Source organism: Ctenocephalides felis, unplaced genomic scaffold (assembly GCF_003426905.1).
Source record: "Ctenocephalides felis isolate EL2017-DRISC unplaced genomic scaffold, ASM342690v1 CF-g0.4_SCAFFOLD_02719, whole genome shotgun sequence".
Lineage (NCBI taxonomy): Eukaryota > Metazoa > Arthropoda > Insecta > Siphonaptera > Pulicidae > Ctenocephalides > Ctenocephalides felis.
The window spans coordinates 1-21,326 of record NW_020538873.1 but is presented as its reverse complement, the minus strand read 5'-3'; the positions used below and the strand labels follow the sequence as shown (position 1 = coordinate 21,326).

General features: G+C 32.4%; 3 protein-coding genes across 3 annotated transcripts; 2 read left to right on the top strand and 1 right to left on the bottom strand.

The window, feature by feature from the left end:
- The first annotated feature begins 7,355 nt into the window (after positions 1-7,355).
- On the top strand, positions 7,356-11,645 carry LOC113381239. The gene is made up of 2 exons (XM_026620201.1): positions 7,356-8,154; positions 9,532-11,645. Exons 1-2 carry the CDS (start codon positions 7,356-7,358, stop codon positions 11,643-11,645), a joined length of 2,913 nt encoding a protein of 970 aa, XP_026475986.1.
- Positions 11,646-12,939: 1,294 nt separating this feature from the next.
- Positions 12,940-13,800, bottom strand: LOC113381237. The gene has a single exon (XM_026620200.1). The coding sequence runs from the start codon at positions 13,798-13,800 to the stop codon at positions 12,940-12,942; it is 861 nt and encodes a 286-aa protein (XP_026475985.1).
- LOC113381240 lies at positions 13,799-14,592 on the top strand (the record flags this gene model as incomplete). The annotated part of the gene is made up of 2 exons (XM_026620202.1): positions 13,799-13,819; positions 13,867-14,592. Coding segments are annotated over exons 1-2 (747 nt in total), but the record flags the coding sequence as incomplete, so codon positions are not given.
- Positions 14,593-21,326: the final 6,734 nt, after the last annotated feature.

The window sequence follows — 21,326 nt, the reverse complement described above, 5'->3', positions numbered from 1 at the left end:
AAGGGTGCTTCGAAAATTGGAAAAAACGCTGGCATAAGTGTATTATATCTGGGGGGGACTACTTTGAAGGGGACCACATTAATGTAGACGAATAAATAAATATTTTTTTGAAAAAACGAAAATTCCGGGTACTTTTTGAACAGACCTCGTATATATATGCTGAAATTAAATTGTCACTATACTGTAAACAGTTCCAAATTAGACAATACAAAATTAGTTTCAAAAAATCACAAATTTTCACTAAAGCCACACAAAAAATACAAACATAAAGATAATGTAATTTTCGAAATAAATTAACTGAAAAGTTTTATGTTATAATAATGATTATTAGAATACTGTCAGTAATAATTTTTGAAAATTCCTGAAGTACTATATAAAAAGTTTCGACATCAAATGACGAATATTTTTTAAGAATTTTAAATAACAAAAAGCAAAGAATTTCAGATTACCATTTGTCATATTGCTTTTTGTATTGTAGTACTTAATAAATTAATAATACTTATAAAGATAGGTCACAATAAGGGCTTTATTATCACTTATTATGTTACAATTATCATTCAAAAAAAGAGGTTTTTGGGGTTTGTTGCAACTACAATGTTTCAGTTTTGAAAATATATTTTTGGACTTAAATACTAAACATTTATTAATGAAAGCTTGTTTATGTGTGTCATCATATTTCAATTTTTTTCATTCTTTTTAAAAGTTGGATCAGCAACACAAAAATACCTTAAATTTTACTTGTCTTTTGCTTTTCGGCAAAAAAGTGTCCAATGATTTATGACTGGAGGGACATTTTATTTCAATCATTGCATTCCTAGTAACTTCATCAGGAGATGCTGCTTAAACTGGATGGCTAGGTACATAATAAATCCTTGGACGCATAATTTGTACTTTCAATTCTCTCTCCAGAACTTCAATTACATCCTTTTCTAGTTTCTTTCCTCATGTCGTATCATTTGTTTCATGAACTTTATCTGCACCAATAATTTGTTGCACTAGTGAGCCGTTATCAATTGTACAATGAGCCGCTTCATAAAATACGTCCATAACGAAATTCATGCCAAATTGCACACTCACTTTGCTGTTTAGTTAATTGTTCAGTTTCTTCACATACAGCTTCTTTCATTTCAGTCTTAGCAAATTCTAAAAAAAATTGATCTTGCAACAGCACTTTTATTAAAATCAAGAATAATTCGATGCAATGATAAACTATAAGCTTTTTTGGAATTTCATATCGAAAGTTGACAGTTTATTTGTTGATTTTCTATTTAAAGTTGTAATACAGTTAGTGAACGAGTTACATTTCCACTCCGATTCGATTTCAAAATTTCAAATCAGAGTAATTTAAAAAAAAATGCTAATCAAGATATTTCACTTTAGGTATTTAACTGGTTTGGACGGAATATACTGATTGAATCTAGTTGGACCTCGGTATGGATAAAGTTGCTCGTGGATTGTCAGCTTTTCTGTTCGTTTATAATGTTTTGCTAAACTATCATTCAATGTTGTCTAAATGCCTTCTATTGAAACAGCTTCATCCCTTTCCAAGCGCTGAGGTTGTGTATTAACATCACAACAATGCGACTTTTTGTCGTCGACGAAAAACAAATGGATATTATCATCAAATTAGTAGAATTTTTAAAAGACATTCTAGAATAATTTAAAGTACTCCTTCTTATTCTTCTTACTTTGTATAAGAAATATTATCTAAATTTTCTTTCTAATTTACTCGATTCAAAGCAATGTTACATTGACAAACTAAATTTGTACGATAGTGTTTCAATAAAATTTGCAAAAACCAATTATAAACCCTAAATATTGCTCAGAAAAACTTATCAATTTCAATATTTATCCAAAATCCATCTGAAGATGAGTGAAACAATACTCTTATAATACAATTTTTTCAAGGAAATCCTATCAAGGTAAATAGTTCCTGTTAAAGTATCAATAAGTTCAACAATATATTAGTAAAACAGTAAAACAAAATCCAACAATATATTAGTAGAATGATAAAATTGTAGAAGGCAACATCATATTATACATCTTGAAGTAAAAGAAAATATAGTTTTTATATTGAAAACATTAGCTGAAAGATATTCTCTATTTGGTAGTGTCTTGCATGCCAAACCACGACATAAAAATCATACTCGTGTTGTTTTCGTAAATCTTGATAACGCTCAGAAAGTGACATTTTTTGTACTGTTTAGTTACATGTGCTACTATGTTAAGTCTGGTGCACACGACGCCAGTATTTCTTTAAACATAATTTCTGATAATTTTTTGCCAAGGTTTATCATGTAGTTGATAGGTAAGAAATTGTCCCGGCATGCACTAACCAGGTAATCTGGCATCGTGTGCACCGCGCTTTACATATAATTTTATTTGCTCATGAGTTTCTTGTCAAGCGAAAATAAATCTAAAAAATAAGCGCGTTAGTAAATCAGTATGTATTGTATTGTAAATTTTAATGTGTCGGTAGTTTTCTTGAATTGTGATTTTTTCGAAATCAATATTGTGATAATAAAACTAAATAATGTGTGATTCAGTCCTTGAATATGTAAAATTAGTTAAAATATATAGCAGTCACGAAGAAACCTCATTTGTTGAATGCTAACAAAACAATTTGGAAATAAAATAAATAATAAATAAATGATAATAGATTATGATAATAGGAGTTTTATAAATGAAATGAAAAATTATTTCGTACATGAAACAAAAGATGATGACTGAATTGAGGCTAAAGCACTATTATTGAGGTTCAATAATAACTAACGAATGATAATATAATATCAAATTGCGATTCTAATGGAACCAGAACAATTAAATATTTCTGGAAGTGAAATCAAATAGTAAGCCATATGATTAATACTTACTATAATGATTTATTAATTCCAATATGAGAGACGATATTAATATGGAAGAAAGAAAATGATGCATAGTTTTGCTTCTACGTGAAATGACATGAGCATAAAACATGTCATGGAAAGAATCAAGATAGATTCTGACAAATGCATAGCCCGAGAATTTAGTCTATAATACACAATATGCACAATATTGATTTCGATAATAACCTTGGCTGAAGATCATTAGAATTGTTTTGGTCTATTTGTTCAAAAGTCACGCATGACAATGAAAAGGGAAACTTAATTTGTAATGATCATTGTGATGCAATTTGCAATGATTTGATGGCTTTAATGTGCCAAACTATTTAAAACATCTATTTCGCATCCAATCCAGTCAGATATTCATGTCTTTATCTTTATGATTGTGAACTACAAGTAGTTTTCGAGTGAATAGAAAAAAACATCCTGGATTATGATATTAGCCAGACATCAAATTTGAGGTGGATGCATATTATGCATTGTACCTCATATGACAACAGATTTTATTTCATTTTGGATCTATTTGGCCACTAGATTATTTTCTTTCGTAGATCAATACCATATGTTAAATAAAATCATACCCGCATAAGGAATTTTGACACATTCAATAATTTTGAGATATGGAAAAGGAAAAGGTTACATCACAATAAATAGTATTAAATTGAATTGAATTGAATTAAATTGATCACAATAAATAGCTTTGAATTGAAAAGCTTTTGGCTTTTTATCACCATATATAATCAATCAGAAAGGCTTTTTTGAAGAAGTTTTAATTTATACGGATTTCTTAACCATGAATCAGATCAAATACTATAATTTATTGACAAACGAAAATATTTCAATACTATTGACAAACGAAGATATTTCAACATAAATTATTTAAAGTCATGAGGATTGATTTGTATAAGTCAATTGTGATTGTAAAATCTTTGGACCTTTCCTAGACTTAACTGAACTCGGGCAAAAGATCTTCCCAATCTTTACCAAATCATTTATGTGTATAATATTAATATCACCAAATTTGTTAAATTGATATATGAAGGAAATTAAAATATATCATGTAGTCTGGATATTATATAAAGAAAAGCTAATATAGAATAAAATCGATTCGAAACACTCGAAATCGATATTAAAAATTCGTATTGATTGTTGCAAATATCAAGAAATTCTTGAAGAATAATTAATTTTTAATGCGATAAATTATATTTAACTAATTTTAAATATTTAATGGTCAACACATGTAACTTGTGGGATTAATTTATATGATACAATAATATTTTCTTTGTTTTTCAACAACACTTACAATTGGAAAACTATGAACACTATATATTTTTACAATACATACATATGCTTCAATGCGGTAACTTTAAAATGAATGTAAAATTACAAAAATCAATTCAATAATATTATAATTATGGCTACTAATAGCACATAATATCGCTATAATGATAAAAGTAAAACATGTTTCTTATAATTTTACTTTCACATTTTGTCTATTTGCTACTATATTAAATCTATGTACTCTATTTAACGTCGCATAATATTTATTTTTGACCATACAAGATACTGCACAAATTTGTAATTGGTTAAGTTTCTATTTCTATATTAAAAACGAAAGTACTTAATCTATAATAATTTTTCTTCAATGTGTGTAGCTCAAATTTTAGATTTATATTTGATCTAATTATGCTTTTTATGTCGTTGCTTGTGCCGTGTAAAATCTAGTCAAATATTTTATTTCTTATATCTATACAATTTATTCATTTTGGAAAATGGAATGTCTTTCACATGTATGCGCACCACTTTTCTTTCAATTTCATGTGACTTGGCTTCTGGCTTCAATGTCTTTACGAGCTATTATTCATTTTTATAAGCTAATTACTAAAATAACTTTAGTTGAGTATTATCAACAGCTGTTTAATTATTTTCATGTTTTATAAAAAAAACATTGACTGTATTTATTAAAATATATTTGAATATGTCTTAGAATTGCAATTTCAAGTATTGGTTTAAATCATCTTCAGTGCTACATTTAAAACAATTGCAAGGTAAAAATAATACGTTTCTGAAACAATTATGATAATCAATGTTAAACGTAATATGGTAAATAACTGGAATAGAGTTATAACGAATGATTCCATGCTAAATTTGAAACTATCACTGTATTTTTAATCCTGTATAATTTTAATCACCGCAAACTACTATTGAACCAAATTTCATTAAAAATTCCTCTATCAGATTATATACTAAACTTATAAACTTATTAACGTCTTGGTCAGGAGATCATATCGCCGTGTTTGGAGACATTCCGGGCAAAGAAGGAGCATAAATTATAATTTTATTTTAGGATCGGTAAAGCATAAAAAATGTAGTTTGTGGTGAGTCAAAACTATGCCAAGTTTGTTTAATTTATTGGGGTAGATTTTGAATTTTCTGACAGAGAATAAAGAAACTTAAGCCACCAGCGTTAAGCGGGAAACGATTCTGGAATTTATCAGAGGTAGCGAGAAACAAAACTTCTGGAAATAAAATGAAGGCCTTGTTTGGTGAAATCAGTTCTGTTAACGTACCTATTGATATCAAAGATCCTAACATTATTGAATTTATCACGAACCATTCTAGAATTCAGAGCATGATTGCCATATCGATAAGGAATTCTAACAATACAAATTCTTGTTTTGCCACGGGATAATGGGCTATCTATAATGCGTTTCGAATAGCATGATTAGATTTCGTCCTGTCATTCGTCCCAGCCAAAACAACAGCACGATCACGAGCACTAAAATTCGCAACAAGATCCGTTGCTAGAGAACCCGGTGCTGGGTTCTCTAGCAACCGCGATAGAGAACCCAGCATCGGATTTGATTATTCCAAAAACACAAACACTCGGCAAAACAACGGTACAGTCCAAATTAAAGACATCATCAAAAACAGTTTTATCTAAAGGTATATCACCCACCATGTGGCTTCTGGTATTGACCACCTTGAGTAGATATGGCGCAGGTAAAAACTTGATATCGACAGGGTTTTTTTATAATTTTATTTGAACAGCAATCAGAACTAATGGGTTCTATGAGCTGTTGTGAGTAAGATCTTACAAACTACGTTTGTTTTATTACAGATGGCAACCCAAACAGTTGTCACATCTCTGCATGAAATATTTTTATTACAATCTCTGTAATAGGGCAAGTACGGTGCAACAATGCCGGTGAGGGCTATTTTCACTTGGAAACATATTGCTATCTATATTTCCAAGTGAAAATCGTTGTCAATGTTGCCTGACAACAGGCTGCTCGAAGTGGGAATCGAACCCGGGACCTCTGAAACAACTCCCGTCGCTCTTAACCGCTTACCTACGGGCGAGCCCGATATCGACGGGTAATAGTAATTTTCGGTTCAAGTGTGTTTACAACAAAGTAGAATTAAATGCGCCAGGTATATTATGTATCTTAGGAAGTAATAGACTAGCTTGGAATTATAATAGAAAAGAAATTGAAGAGACGTATTAACTCTTCAAAGGTCGAACACGAAACGGGATGCTCATGCGTTGAAATAAAAATGTAGGATCTATAAGAATTTTTTCATTGTGTGCTTTTATAATGCTACTCATACTTAAAAAAAAGTAGTACAATATCAGCGTATTTTAATTTAATATTATTAAATGTGTTTGCGCCGCACCTGTGTAGGTTGTCGGACCTGTAAAAGGTTTGTTTTTCTACTTGGACAACACGTTTCAAATTTAGGCAATCGGGCAATTCTGACTCATAAAAAAGGCCGATGCAGGCAATAGTTTTACCATTCAAATTTATTCATTCGGTTCCTTTCATTCGTTCAGGTACTTTCAGTTCCCTTCAGTGTTCGAGTCGTTTCATTCCGTGCCTCTCATTCGTTCAAGTACTTTCAGTTCCTTATCAATGTTCGAGTCTATTCTTTCCGTGGTTTTCATTCATTTCGGTTTAATTCATTCAATCAGTACATTCAGTTCCTTTCAGTGTTTGTTATCAGTTCAGTATTATCAGTGGATTAAGTTTCTATTGTGTGTCAAGTCGGCCAGTTGTTTTTGTTTTGTTATCAGTGTGTTCGAATTCCCTTTCAACATTTCCAACCGACTACGCTGATGTTTCCAGATCCAACCAAATAGCTGCCGCGGCTTGGACTTCCAAACAGATAACATTTTTTCATGCAATATTAATTAGTGTTCATTTTTGTTTTTCATTTATATAAAATTTATATAGAATATATTTTAGTTTATTATTAATTACGGATTAAGAAAAAACTTTATTTTTAATTTATATCTGTTTTCCAATTAGTTTTTGTTTTCTGCATACATTTAATTTTTTTTTATTATTCCTCGGAGTATAAAATACTTCGAAAGGGGTTGAGAAACCCCCCAACATCAACATTTGGTCCTTCGAGCCGGATCCTAATTATTATTAGGATTAATTGGGTGTATACAGAAAACAAAAATATATAATGGGGCCTAAAATCGATATTGGTGCAGAAATTGTACGTCTAACCGCCAAAAGAGAGACGTACTTCTCAATTGTGCAAGAAACGTACGATCTATCACAACAGATTGATGTACCATCAAACAAGACACAATTTCTCGAAAATTTATACATTTCTGAAAATGCTCGTGAACAATTCATTCAATTGTGTGATGAAATAAACAAATTAAAATATTTAGATAATCCTAGTTTTATTCCGGAATATTCTGCAATAAAGGCCCTTGAAACGATGTACGCCAAAATAAAACACGCTGAGAAATTATTAGAGAATAAAAATGTGCATAGTTCTTCAATTAAAGACGTTGTACCCAAACAACATTTACCGTCCATTGAAGTACCTAAATTCTCAGGTGATATTCAACAATGGCCATTGTTCTATGAAACATTTAATTCACTAATTCATGAAAATACCGAGTTAGATAATGTATCAAAATTCCATTTTTTAAAAGGAGCGTTACAGGGTCCGGTATTAAAAATATTTCATTCGATACTACCGACCGCAAATAATTATCAAATTCTTTGGGAAGCGCTCATCAAAAAATACCAAAATAAACGCTACTTAGCCACAAATTATTTCAAGCAACTATTATCATTCAAAACCATTTCATCTGGACAAATAAATTCATTCCTTGAAAAATTCGATACCGCGGTGCAAGCGCTCTCCCAATTGAATATTCCCGACGCCTATGATTTCCTTATTACGTCACTGGCATTCTCGAAACTCGATCCGTTGTTACAAGAAAAATTCGAGCATTTTTATCAAGGTGAGTTTCCCAAATATCAAGACCTCCTGCATTTTCTTCAAAAATCACAACAGGCAAAAAATCAAGTATATGGTATGAGCAACAATTTCACTAATGACAAACCCAATTACAAAAACACAAAAATTAGCCGGTCATTTTTGTTAAAAAATAAATATGATAACCATTGCTTTGTGTGTCGGAAACAACACAGAGTGTTTACTTGTTCGAAATTTCTTTCATTGAATATACCTGATCGGCGATCCCTTATTCCAAAATTAAACTTATGCGACAATTGTTTGGGACATAAGATAACGACTACATGTCGATCGAATAAAACCTGTTTATTATGTAACGAACGACATCACTCGCTATTGCATACTGGCAGCAATTTTGCGAGTACGGATCAAAATAATCTTTCGAATTCCAAATCAAATAGTACGGTTTTATGCGCATTTAATCAAAACAAAATCGCACATCATATTACCATATTGCCGACAGCAGTAGTAAAAGTTACTACTAGAAAAGAAAACATTTTATTACGTACAATTATTGATTCGGGAAGCGATAGAAATTTTGTGTCATTAAATTGGTGCAAAAAGGCTGATTTACAAATTCTTCCAATATCAACCCAAGTGATCGGGTTAGGCAATTCGTCACATAAAGTTATTGGATTAGTTAATTTCACTTTGAAATCTTTAATCGATTCTTATCAGTTATCGGTCTGTGCATACGTAATACACGAGATAGTGGGAAAGCAACCACAAATTACCATTCCGATTTCATCCATCAAAACATTTCTGAATTATCCTTTAGCGGATCCTAACTTTCATACACCCCAGGAGGTCGACGGAATTTTGGGTTGCGATGTTTTTGGCGAAATTCTTGGCACTAATCAGGTTAAAAATGATAAAGGATTACCTGTGGCCCTAGAAACCCGGTTGGGTTATCTAATATTAGGTTCCATTCCTGATTTATATGAAAATACCGGCACTTCTACTAATTTATGTAATGTTTCAGATTCAGATTTTCATTTACAAATGAATAAATTCTTACAATTAGAAGACATTCCCGAAATAATCCCCTCTTCTAACGATGATTTATGCGAAAATCATTTTACTACAACTACTACGCGATCTCCAGATGGACGATATGTAGTAGCGCTGCCTTTTAAAAGTGAAGGCAGGAATTTATACAAATCATTTCATTTAGCCTTAAAGCGATACCAAATGCTTGAAAATAAATTTTTGAAAAATCCCGAATTTCATAAAAAATATGCCGCCGTTATAGAAGATTACCTGACTCAAAACCAATTATCCTTTGTCGATTATTGTCCGGTAGATCAGGAAGTCGATGATTTTATTAAAATAAAAAATGGATATTATATTCCTCATTTCGCAGTCGAAAAAGAAAGTTCCTCTACGCCTTTACGCGTTGTGTTTGATGCATCTGCGAAAAATTCAGAATTCACTTCCTTGAACGAAATTTTGCATGTTGGTCCTAATTTACAAACCGACATTTGTTCAATCCTTCTAAATTTTCGTTTCGGGCCTATAGCATTAACAGCTGATATCAAACAAATGTATCGTAATATTTGGGTTCGTAAACAAGATAGAAAATATCAAGAAATCTTATGGAGACCGTTTCCCGATGCACCCATTGGCATCTATGAATTAAATACTGTAACTTTTGGTCTATCGTCATCTCCCTTTCAAGCTATCAGAACCATCAAACAACTTTCCCGAGACGAATGTTCCAAATATTCTCAATCTATTTCTAGAATTCTTGAGAACGATGTCTATATTGATGATGTGGTTACAAGTATCGACTCCTTGGATAGCGCTAAAACCATTTGCGAAGGTTTGCAGACTGTATTATCGTCTGGTGGTTTTGAATTAAAAAAGTGGGAATCTAATAATTCTAATCTGCGTAAACTTTTTCCTGATTCTGATGTACAAAATAAACATTTCTCTAAATCGGATTTTCAAATGGAATCTTCTACAAAGGTATTGGGATTAAAATGGGATCCCTTATCAGATAATTTTTCAATCGAAATAAAGCTTACGTGGAGAAAATGGACAAAGAGACAACTTCTTTCAGTAATAGCGCGAATCTGGGATCCTCTGGGTTTCCTAACTCCGATAGTTGTTAAGATAAAAATATTATTGAAAAAAATTTGGACATTAAAAATCGATTGGGATGAGGAATTACCATCATTTATTATTACATCATGGTTAGCCGTATATTCCGAATTAGAGCATCTTAATAACTATCAGATTCCGCGTTATCTCGAAACGTCAAAACAAAACAAATGTACATTATTTGGTTTCGCGGATAGCTCAGAGCAAGCGTATGGAGCGGTAGTTTATATTAAATCTCTTGGCAATCCGAATTTCTTATTGATTTCAAAATCACGAGTAACACCGATTAAAAACCAAACATTAGCCAGGCTTGAACTTTGTGCCTGTCATTTACTGTCAAAACTTCTGAATTTTATATTAACGAATAACCAACATAGTATAGATTTTGATTCCATTTACTGTTTTTCCGATTCTATGATTGTCCTTCACTGGTTAGCAGGACCGGCTACTCGTTGGAAAACATTTGTAGCCAATAGGGTAACAAAAATACGGGATCTCATTCCTAATGCACAATGGCTTCACATTCCTTCTAATCAAAATGCAGCCGATTGTGTTTCTCGAGGTCTTCGACCTAAGGATTTTATCCAACATAAGAATTGGTTGTTTGGGCCGGATTGGTTAAACGGTCCTATATCAACTTGGCCTGCAAAAACGGTTGAACCTTCCGGAGATATTGATCAAGAAAGAAAAGCTAACGTTCTATTAGTAAAGAGTGTCATACCATCGATCAATCCTTTATATGAATTAACGCAAAAATTTTCTAATTGGTGCAAACTTGTAAGAATTTTCGCTTATATATTGAAGTTTTGTAAAATTATAACAAATCGAAACCGACTTTTGACTTCAGATTTGAAACAAGCCGAGGTAATTATTATTCGTTTAGTCCAAGAACATCATTTTCCCGAAGAATTCAAACTATTAACGAACGGAAAGTCTTGTTCGAAGAAGTTTTGCCGACTAAATTTGGTTTTGGATTCTAATAATTGTTTACGCGTTAAAGGTAGATTAGGATTAACAACTAATAACAATCCATTTCTTTTGCCAAAAAAAGACCAAGTAGTAAATTGTCTTATAGATTACTACCATATTAATAATTTACATACTGGATCAAACTTAGTATTATCTTTATTGAGGCAAAAATATTGGATCTTGTCGGCTCGTGCAATAATTCGTAATCGTCTTCACAAGTGTATAACTTGTTTTCGACAGAATCCGAAACCCATTTTTCCATTCATGGGCGACTTACCAGTACCGCGCATAACAGCCAGTAGAGCTTTCCTAAACGTCGGCGTTGATTATGCAGGCCCCTTCAATATCTCCATGAGTCGTCACAGAGGCGCTCGAACCTACAAGGCTTATTCGAGCCGGATCTGAACCAGCGACCTATGGAAACCGACTTTTGACTTAGGAATGAGATCCCGATACCGAGATAACGCGGAATCTGATAGTTATTAAGATGCTCTAATTCGGAATATACGGCTAACCATGATGTAATAATAAATGATGGTAATTCCTCATCCCAATCGATTTTTAATGGGATCGAAGGACCAAATGTTGATGTTGGGGGCTTTCTCAACCCCTTTCGAAGTATTTTATACTCCGAGGAATAATAAAAAAAAATTAAATGTATGCAGAAAACAAAAACTAATTGGAAAACAAATATAAATTAAAAATAAAGTTTTTTCTTAATCCGTAATTAATAATAAACTAAAATATATTCTATATAAATTTTATATAAATGAAAAACAAAAATGAACACTAATTAATATTGCATGAAAAAATGTTATCTGTTTGGAAGTCCAAGCCGCGGCAGCTATTTGGTTGGATCTGGAAACATCAGCGTAGTCGGTTGGAAATGTTGAAAGGGAATTCGAACACACTGATAACAAAACAAAAACAACTGGCCGACTTGACACACAATAGAAACTTAATCCACTGATAATACTGAACTGATAACAAACACTGAAAGGAACTGAATGTACTGATTGAATGAATTAAACCGAAATGAATGAAAACCACGGAAAGAATAGACTCGAACACTGATAAGGAACTGAAAGTACTTGAACAAATGAGAGGCACGGAATGAAACGACTCGAACACTGAAGGGAACTGAAAGTACCTGAACGAATGAAAGGAACCGAATGAATAAATTTGAATGGTAAAACTATTGCCTGCATCGGCCTTTTTTATGAGTCAGAATTGCCCGATTGCCTAAATTTGAAACGTGTTGTCCAAGTAGAAAAACAAACCTTTTACAGGTCCGACAACCTACACAGGTGCGGCGCAAACATTTTCCCCCGACTAAAAGGTTAGCCTTTTATACTTCTGAAAATACTCGAAATTGGTACATAGTGAACCTCATGATTAGGAAGGATAGAATTGCCAAAATAAATTCAAACTTTCATTCAGAGTAGATCGGTTACGGAAGCCTGACCTCGCGCCAGGGTCCCGCTCTCGCAACCTACCACATTCACACAATCTAGATTGCGGAAGTTTTATTTTCGCGCCAGGGTCTAGATTTTTGGACATTTACAAGAATCTTCCAGAGACTATGAGGGATGTTCTCATCGCCCTGGAGATTGAAAATTTGGCAAAACTATATATAGAAGCAAATATATCATGAGATAGAAAAGTTTTTTTTTTTTGAAATGAATAATTCAGATATAAACTATTGAATAGGTAGGGGGCATAGTTTGACAACAGGCCGCTTGATTAGGGTATTTCCCGTTTTTACCAATGCTACTCGAACCACTCCATCGGAGCTCGGAAAAACCTCTTCAACTCTTCCCAACCCCCAATGGAGCGGACGCGCATTCTCTTGTTTTACAACTACCAAATCACCCTTTTTAATAGGATTAGTGACTATATTCCATTTCTGTCGGACCTGTAGCTCGGTTAGATATTCCACATTCCATCGCTTCCAGTAAGAAGCGACAATATGATCTAACAATTGTTTTCTTTTAGTCAAATTCAAGTTTTCATAGTCAACGGGCAAATCCGACAGAGGCTCTTGCATTAAAAAGTGCGCAGGCGTAAGAGGCTGAGGGTCCGACGGATCATTGCTCAGCCAACATAACGGTCTTGAATTCAGTAAGGCTTCGATTTGATTGAGGACTGTATTAAACTCTTCGTAGGATAAAATTTGCAACCCTATAACTTTAAACAAATGGGTCTTCACTGATTTAATATTCGCCTCCCATATACCTCCAAAATGTGGGGCAAACGGTGGATTAAATTTCCATTCAATGTCATGCAAAACCAATAATTCATTGAAACGCTTTTTATACTCTTCGGAATTTAGGAGAAGGAATAAGGAATCAAGAGTATTTTTGGCTCCTATAAAATTGGTTCCACAATCGGAGTAAATACATTTAATAGGACCACGCCGGGCTAGGAATCGTTTCAAGCAATCTAAAAATGTATCGCTTGTCAAATCTGAAGCTAATTCGAGATGTATCGCCTTAGTGGCTAAACAGATGAACAAGCATACATAAGCCTTGTAGGTTCGACCGCCTCTGTGACGACTCATGGAGATATTGAAGGGGCCTGCATAATCAACGCCGTTCAATGCTTGTTCATCTGTTTAGCCACTAAGGCGATACATCTCGAATTAGCTTCAGATTTAACAAGCGATACATTTTTAGATTGCTTGAAACGATTCCTAGCCCGGCGTGGTCCTATTAAATGTATTTACTCCGATTGTGGAACCAATTTTATAGGAGCCAAAAATACTCTTGATTCCTTATTCCTTCTCCTAAATTCCGAAGAGTATAAAAAGCGTTTCAATGAATTATTGGTTTTGCATGACATTGAATGGAAATTTAATCCACCGTTTGCCCCACATTTTGGAGGTATATGGGAGGCGAATATTAAATCAGTGAAGACCCATTTGTTTAAAGTTATAGGGTTGCAAATTTTATCCTACGAAGAGTTTAATACAGTCCTCAATCAAATCGAAGCCTTACTGAATTCAAGACCGTTATGTTGGCTGAGCAATGATCCGTCGGACCCTCAGCCTCTTACGCCTGCGCACTTTTTAATGCAAGAGCCTCTGTCGGATTTGCCCGTTGACTATGAAAACTTGAATTTGACTAAAAGAAAACAATTGTTAGATCATATTGTCGCTTCTTACTGGAAGCGATGGAATGTGGAATATCTAACCGAGCTACAGGTCCGACAGAAATGGAATATAGTCACTAATCCTATTAAAAAGGGTGATTTGGTAGTTGTAAAACAAGAGAATGCGCGTCCGCTCCATTGGGGGTTGGGAAGAGTTGAAGAGGTTTTTCCGGGCTCCGATGGAGTGGTTCGAGTAGCATTGGTAAAAACGGGAAATACCCTAATCAAGCGGCCTGTTGTCAAACTATGCCCCCTACCTATTCAATAGTTTATATCTGAATTATTCATTTCAAAAAAAAAAAAACTTTTCTATCTCATGATATATTTGCTTCTATATATAGTTTTGCCAAATTTTCAATCTCCAGGGCGATGAGAACATCCCTCATAGTCTCTGGAAGATTCTTGTAAATGTCCAAAAATCTAGACCCTGGCGCGAAAATAAAACTTCCGCAATCTAGATTGTGTGAATGTGGTAGGTTGCGAGAGCGGGACCCTGGCGCGAGGTCAGGCTTCCGTAACCGATCTACTCTGAATAAAAGTTTGAATTTATTTTGGCAATTCTATCCTTCCTAATCATGAGGTTCACTATGTACCAATTTCGAGTATTTTCAGAAGTATAAAAGGCTAACCTTTTAGTCGGGGGAAAATGTTTGCGCCGCACCTGTGTAGGTTGTCGGACCTGTAAAAGGTTTGTTTTTCTACTTGGACAACACGTTTCAAATTTAGGCAATCGGGCAATTCTGACTCATAAAAAAGGCCGATGCAGGCAATAGTTTTACCATTCAAATTTATTCATTCGGTTCCTTTCATTCGTTCAGGTACTTTCAGTTCCCTTCAGTGTTCGAGTCGTTTCATTCCGTGCCTCTCATTCGTTCAAGTACTTTCAGTTCCTTATCAGTGTTCGAGTCTATTCTTTCCGTGGTTTTCATTCATTTCGGTTTAATTCATTCAATCAGTACATTCAGTTCCTTTCAGTGTTTGTTATCAGTTCAGTATTATCAGTGGATTAAGTTTCTATTGTGTGTCAAGTCGGCCAGTTGTTTTTGTTTTGTTATCAGTGTGTTCGAATTCCCTTTCAACATTTCCAACCGACTACGCTGATGTTTCCAGATCCAACCAAATAGCTGCCGCGGCTTGGACTTCCAAACAGATAACATTTTTTCATGCAATATTAATTAGTGTTCATTTTTGTTTTTCATTTATATAAAATTTATATAGAATATATTTTAGTTTATTATTAATTACGGATTAAGAAAAAACGTTATTTTTAATTTATATTTGTTTTCCAATTAGTTTTTGTTTTCTGCATACATTTAATTTTTTTTTATTATTCCTCGGAGTATAAAATACTTCGAAAGGGGTTGAGAAACCCCCCAACATCAACAAAATGTTTGGCTATTAATTTTGTATACAGAAGCAAGTTCTTCACGAGCATTATAACAATTAATTGTATTATTGTCGATCACTCAGCTAGCTATGGGCATAATTTTTTGAATTACAGGAAAAGGATCATCTAATAAAATCACTCTATTAATTTTACACAAAAATCCCACTTTACACGAGATTTGCTTGCATCCACGTGCTGGTCTGTTGTATCTATTTCAACACGAGATTTTCCAATCCTTCGCACACCGTTTTTATTGTATGCATGCCAAACACCTATTTACTGACACTTTCTTGTGTACTTCTTCCCTGAGTAAGACCTCCATCTGTCTTCATTATAGACTTCATCATTGATTGCTTAATCACCATATCCGTCAAAGTTCCACAATTAAATTTATTAGAACGCCTGACCGTGAAAAATCTGTTTAGAATTTTGTGAACACTGGGATTTAGAGAGTTGTTCAATTGAATCATATATTGTAGATACAACTGCGCAGCTTTAGAGTAATGAAAATGTCCTGACGCGTGAAGATAAGGAAGCATTTCTCTAACATAATTCAAATGAGCTCGCCTATCTCGACATACGCCGTTTTACATCATCAGTATATGCAGATCAGCCTGATGCATTGAACTATGATTGAACTATTATCCTGGTTGATAGGCAGATCGTTTTAATGGCTGTAGAATCTTCACACAATATTCTAAAATTGCCCACTCAGCAAAACGCAGGTTTGGCAAAGTAGAATCTATTATAGGCAAAGCTGCGCATAGCGCATCTTTAACCCTCAATAATTTTTTAAATATATCTTCTTAGTAATCTAAGTTGATTTGTTTTTGCAATTCTTGCAGAATACATGACGATTTCACACTATGTTTAAAATGTGCTACAATAGCTCTAGATTTTGGGATTGCGGTATTAAGTTCGCATTTTCTTTTGTAAATTCAATGTGTGTTCAACGCACGAGAATTTTTTTATTTAAAAATAAAATAATAACTTTCTTCAATTCGATGCATTATCAGTCACACAATAACTTTATCAAAGATTTGCATACAATTATTAAGAGCAATATTTTGTGACATATGTTTTTCTCCGAGTTCTGTTGTTGCTATAACTAATGAATTTAATTTTTAGAACAAAATGACTAGTTGCTAATAAAAGAAAACTTTTCTGGCTATTGCTGCTCCATACATCAGTCTTTCTTATCGTGATTTTCACCACAAATTCTAAATTTTTAGCGCAGTATACCATGCTCATGTACGGCGTTATTGGTTTTTTACGATTTTTTATATTGCTTAATTAAAAATATGACTAACTGCTTATGTCGTGTAAATTATTTTGATATATATTCGTTAGCGAAAAAATTAACTTTCGAATAAATTATGAAGAGATTTGAACACTATCGTTTGCGCTTGTTACAATTTCATCTATTGTAACATCATTATTGTGGGCTATTTTACTTATTTGATTGGAGGGAACAAATATGGCAACATATTTATTATCAACATGTTTTTTCAATACTTAAAAGGAATTGTAATAAATTCTATTAATAGAAAACGTTCATAAATTTATTAAACAAAACAAGAAAAGAACTATATAACTTATAATATACTTTATAATGCTACAAATCTAATGGTAAATCATTTAATCAATATTTTTTAACTTACAAAACGTTGGTCTAATTGTTAATTTGGACCTAATTTTAAATCTACAACTTTTTTGGCAACAAAAAGTATAAAGCAACTCAGTTTACCTCAAACTAATTGAAATTTTAAATTTTGTATTTATCATCTACTTATACTACTAAGATTTCGATCATTTCGAAAATACTGGTGGTATATAAATCAAATACATTACGATATAACTAGATATATTCATTTCGTATAAGATTTCCAAAAATACTCACAAGTGAAAATAAAGCAAATCCTGCGTGTTAAGGGAGCACGGAAATTCGGCATTCTTACCTGCCTACGAAATCAACTTGAAAACCTTAAATTCAATACAGGAAATAAATAAGTACAAATGCCCTTTATCTCCTGTAAACAGGACTGCATCAGGTTTGCACAGTGGCATACCAGGGATTTTTTTATTATAAGTCAATCAAATAGTGGTTTTTATAAATTAATACACATAAATAAATGATTAAGTTATTTATCAATATTAATTAATACACAGAGTAAATTGGTTTGAATGCACTCATTAATATATTTATATAATATATACTCTTATAGCTTTCTCGAAAATGTGTAAAATGCTCTCAAAATTATATCACTTGTAATTTCTTGTTCTATTGACAATATTGCAAGATTTTTTAGGCTCAATTGACTCATTGTAGAACAAAGATGGATTTTCTTATAGCTTATACTAGCCGGTATTTCGGATTCAATCGATAAGATAGATAATGCAGTTAGTTTTTCTGGGCTCATCGTGCTTCTCAAATATGTTTTAATCAATTTTAACTTTGAGAAACTTCTCTCAGTGGAAGCTGTGCTAACTGGAACAGTGTTCATAATTCTAATTGCGATATAAGCATTTGGGTATATATCTTCCAAATTTTTTTTTATGTACTGAAAGGATTGTTTTGCGTTTTTATAGACTCTGTCAAATTCATTTTCTTTACAATAGTTGCATTTCTACATAAAATTCGAATAGCTGTATGTCATTGTGTCGTTTTGTCGAAGTAATGTTCCCAAATTATTACAATATTTGAGAAAGTCTTTTTTGATATAGTATTATTTGATATAAATAAAATCATATTGCTCATAATATTGATTGAGTGCTTTTAATCGACATTCAGTGTCGACTATAATCGCATCGATCATTACATTGAAAAAATTAACTCTGTGCTGCTTTTCTCGAATCGAATTCAAAGCTTATGTGCCATAATTTTCTATCAGAGTATCTGAGCATACTATTCTCATTGCAGAGTGAAAATATAAAAAATGTTTGTATAGAGTTGTGGGCAGATAAAATTATTAGTACTATATGCCCGATATATAGCATAAAAATCTATATTCTGTTTCCTTTCCATTTTTCAAGGTCTTTTTAATCCACTAGGTTTTCTCTGAAATTTACATGGATCTGTTTTTTGATATATCTTAAAGACATTGATATTTATGAGATATAAATGCATGGCTTAAAGCACATCATTAACTCTTATGTTTTACCCACGTATTTATATATCTTTTCATTACTTTCAGTCATACCATATGCATGTATTCCAAGGGATATCAGGAATAATACTTAGGCTTAACGGCATGTGCTTTTAAGAGTGGTGAGATATTAGAATGATGTTTTGTATTTGTGTATTTCATAAATGAATGTTCCTAGTTAGGCATTCAAAGAAGTGTATATTAGTTTTCTGTTAAAGTACACTTCTTTTCAGAACACCGTTCACAACCATAATAACCAGTATGGCCTATGGATGCATTTAATAGAAGCTCTTGCTGGAGCATCGCAACAAATTTTGTTAATTTTGTTAATAGTGAAAAACTTACTTTAGTAATCAATTTTAATAGTAAAAAACTTATTTCTGTATCATGTATAAATTGTGATAAATAAGTTTCAACATCCTTATGGTTCTCACTACCACCATAGAAAATGCCTATTATTAGAAAAGGATTTATATCACTATCTTTAAAAAATATGGCTCTTAATATATAGGCCAAAACTGGTGGAAGTACATTTTATGTAATGGAAGATCATCAATATTAATCATTAACTCTATTAGATTATTTATAATAGTATCATTATGCATTGTTCCCAGAACATTGATAATATTTTTCAATGCCAAAATGTACGTATTGTCCCTTACTTTCACGAGTACTCATCTTCATTGATATTGGTATATGCTGAGATGCTTTCAATATAGTTTTAGCTGATGATGGCATGTCATTTAATCCATATGTTTTCAAAATTGCCAACAAATGATGTAGTTGAAAATGGTTGATGATTCACCTTAAAAATTAATTTCCCATGATCGAATTTCTTCAGAATGTTTTGCCTGTTACGATTTGGCTCATCATCAAGTCTATTATTTGGCATATTTGGTCATTTGGCTCAATCATCAAATGAAATATCATTAATATAGTCCGAAAAGCCACTATCAATACTGCTATCACTACTATCAATTCCGCCAGTAACTATATAGCTGTAAATTGAGCGAAAATTATATAAAACGAATATTAGTACTCTCATATAGAGATTATATTCAGAATCGTGAACATTTTTAATGTTGGCTACATATCAGAATATTTAGCTTCGATTAACATCTCATTCACACATTCGATAACATTACCAAATTGCAGAAATTGCGTTTCAGAAAGAGGTTTTGAAATATTAATTTGGTTCTTACGATGTCCCACGCTTGCTTGATTTAGAAAACAGTACATATATTTTATTAACAAAGCCAAAAAAACTTATTGGCTGTTGCAGAACACTTACGTCATCAATTAAAAGTAAATTCAGCTGTGGCATCCGCACGGCGTAAATTTTTCTGTTTCTGTATTACCTTCAGTAATACCGACCATATTGGCGCCACTCTCTTACACCTATCCTCGACTGTTTTGGATATATAGACCATTTCTGTCTAATTCTTGTAATGCTGATTTTGTTATGTGCTCTCTCTCACAAGGAAAAACAAAAATATTTCTCTATTTCCACTGCTGCTGAGAAATTACAAAATATTAAAATTATGAACATTTGTTCAACGCGGCTGACATCCCTAGTAAAATCGAGCAAGGCAGCATAGTATTTTGCTTTTTGAACTCTTCTTATAATTTCATCAATAACTGACTTAGACATTCGAATCTCTATTTCTTAAACTTTGTGACAGAGTTATATTTTTCTATTAACATTAATAATCACATAACAAATTTAATATATCATATTTGTATAATATATGTATATGTATACACATTGAATGTATCATATACGTATATACATTATGTGTATACATTGTATCAGAATTCTATATGTTCATCTGCATTTCTTAAATTATCATTTTTTTTATTAATTTTGATCTGACATGGTACTAAAGTATATGAAAAATAAATCATAGCGTATTCTATGAATAGGATATAAAAAAAACTTACAGCTATATACTCGTATATAGGTAGTATCTGACTATTTATTATCCTTTGAAAGAAATCTACAAAACAAAAATAATAAATAAATATATAAGCATATAAAATTACAGTGGTACCTCGACATACGAGCTTAATCCGTAAGTACACTCGTATGTTACATTCTCGTATCTCGAAGCAATTTTTTTCAATAAATGCATTGAAATTCTTTAATTGCTCCAGCACTGTGGGCTTTGTTAAATTTTTGAATGTCAAGAATAAATTTACTATTTATTAATTTAATTATTGTTTTAACAACTCTCATGCTCGAACTGTTGCCATATTTTTCACCATGAACTTTTAGAGCTTAGAAAGCAACTTGTAATATTTTTGCAATATACAGTAATATCTATGATTACTCGTACATCAAATGTTAAAATAATCCTCGATGTATTACCGTGGGAAAATTGTTACTACACGATTAATATTAAT

Coding starts and splice junctions, on each gene's coding strand:
- LOC113381239 (XM_026620201.1), top strand. CDS start 7,356: ATGGGGCCTAAAATCGATATTGGTGCAGAAATTGTACGTCTAACCGCC. Junction 8,155..9,531: donor ATTCGAGCATTTTTATCAAG/GTGAGTTTCCCA, acceptor CTCATTTCGCAG/TCGAAAAAGAAAGTTCCTCT.
- LOC113381237 (XM_026620200.1), bottom strand. CDS start 13,800: ATGAGTCGTCACAGAGGCGGTCGAACCTACAAGGCTTATGTATGCTTG.